The sequence below is a fragment of the Octopus bimaculoides genome, chromosome 12 (genome assembly GCF_001194135.2).
Source record: "Octopus bimaculoides isolate UCB-OBI-ISO-001 chromosome 12, ASM119413v2, whole genome shotgun sequence".
Lineage (NCBI taxonomy): Eukaryota > Metazoa > Mollusca > Cephalopoda > Octopoda > Octopodidae > Octopus > Octopus bimaculoides.
The window spans coordinates 62276861-62278963 of NC_068992.1; the positions used below are offsets into that span (position 1 = coordinate 62276861).

At 38.7% G+C, this 2103-nt stretch overlaps 1 protein-coding gene across 3 annotated transcripts in view; it reads left to right on the forward strand.

Annotated features, from left to right (window-relative positions):
* The window catches only part of LOC106867565 (acetylcholine receptor subunit beta-like 1), a 347593-nt gene that overhangs the window by 304280 nt on the left and 41210 nt on the right, over window positions 1-2103 (forward strand). For all 3 annotated transcript variants that reach the window (XM_052972219.1, XM_052972220.1, XM_014912475.2), the window contains one exon: window positions 374-516. In XM_052972219.1, coding sequence (XP_052828179.1) covers window positions 374-516 — 143 coding nt within the window. The remainder of the gene's footprint in view (window positions 1-373; window positions 517-2103) is intronic.

Consider the following 2103-nt stretch of genomic DNA (forward strand, 5'->3'; position numbering starts at 1 on the left):
ACACACACACACACACACACACACACACACATACATACGTGTGCATGTGTGTATGTATATAAGTGTGTGTGGCTGTGTTTGTTCCCCTGCCATCACTTAACAACTGATGCTGGTGTGTTTATATCCCTGTAACTTAGCAGTTCAGCAAAACAGACTGATAAAAAGCTTACAAAGTATAAGTCCTGGGGAGGGGGGGGGTGGAATTTCTTCAAGGTAGGGCTCCAGCATGGTCGCACGCAGTCAAATGACTGAAGCAAGTAAAAGAATAAAAGAACAACAGAAGGGTTAATTTCGGGCCCCTTATTTAGTGCCATTTATTTATTTGTATATTTTGTATTTATTTATGTACTTATTTGTTTTGCTCTCATTTCAGGGCTTGGTAGCCTAGACGAGGTGCGGTTGGTTAGTGATCTGTTTGACAAAAATGGCTACAACCCATTGATTCGGCCAGTTAGACATGTAAACGAGACTATTGTTATCAGTTTTAGTCTTGCGTTGAGTCAGCTCATTACCGTGGTAAGTATGCAAATTTGTCATCTTAACGAGCTTCGTTGATTATTTGCACTAATAATTACTAGCCCACGTGGTTAGCAAAAAGAAAAAAACAAGACAAAGCAGAAATTGCTTTGATATGGTTTGTACATCTGGTGTGTCCTTCAGAAGTGGTTGGCATTAGGAAAGGCATCTAGATATAGAAACCATGCGAAAGCTGACACTGAAACTCCATGTTGTCTTTATTTTCATTGGATTCTAAAGAATTGTCCAGTGCTTACTTCCATGAAAGATGGACATTAAATGATAATGATGAGGTTGTTGATGATGATGATGATGTTGATGATGTTCATGATGTTCATGATGATGATAGGAAGAGGTAAAAAACAGTGGGGATTAGATATCTTGTTGTACCCTCAACGTATGGAATTGGGAATGTGGCTGGGTAGAGGATTCATGAATGTATGGGATTGGGAGAAATAGGGAAAGGGTGTAGACGCATATATACGTGTGTGTGTGTGTGTGCATGGCTGTGTATGTGTGCGCGTGAATAAAATTAATGGACAAGTGCTGAGGGGTGGATTCAGTGAATGACAGATAAGAGTTTCGCAGGCTGGGGTCCAATGATGCATAGGTGAGGTTGGGTGCAGTGGTGGTGGTGTTGGAGGTGTGTACCCAAGTGCAGCTGAATAGGAATAATGATACAGTCGACAGGGAAATGCTGCGAGTGTGTGTGTGTGAGAGAGAGAGAGAGGGATAGAGAATGAAAGAAAAAGAGAGAGGTGATATGGGACTGGATTGGTTGCCAGAAAGAGAGAGAGTGTGTGTGTATGTATGTGTGTGATGTGTGTGCATGCATGTCTGTGTGTACATGTGTGATGGGTGGGTGGCTGTTCAGAGAGGCAGTATATAGTATGTGGGGAGAGTTAGAAATGAAAGGTAGTGGGAGAAATAAAAGAGAGAATTCAGTGGCTCAGGAGCTGGTGGGGGGCATGAGGGTGGGGACGGCGTGATCGATTTTGGTGAATGATGTTTACGTCATAGTGACAATATGATTACCGCTATTATGTACATATATAAGACCAGAGCGACCTCACACGCGGCTAAATATTCCAAACTGGACACTTGCGGAATTTCCTTGGCACCGATATCACAACCATTTATAATTCATTATTTGTTTGTGTGTATGTGTGTGTGTGTGTGTATGTATATATATATATATATATATATATATATATATATATATATATATATATATATATAATATAGACCTCATATACTTATTAACTATTATTGGTAGTAACCAATATTTTATTGGTGCCGACACATAAATACCTGAAAATAGATGACCTGGCATACATGAATGGAGAAACTACTTAATGAAAGCAAAGCACTTTCTCTTTCTCACTCTCAAATTCTCTTTCTCTTTTCTCGTCTCTCTCTCTCTCTCCCTCTCCCTTTTTCACTTTATTTATCCATTCTTGTCTGACTATTTTTAGACATAGTTACATGTACACACAAGTATATACTTATATACATATACACTCATATATATATATATATATATATACGTGTGTGTGTATATATATATATATATATATATATATATAT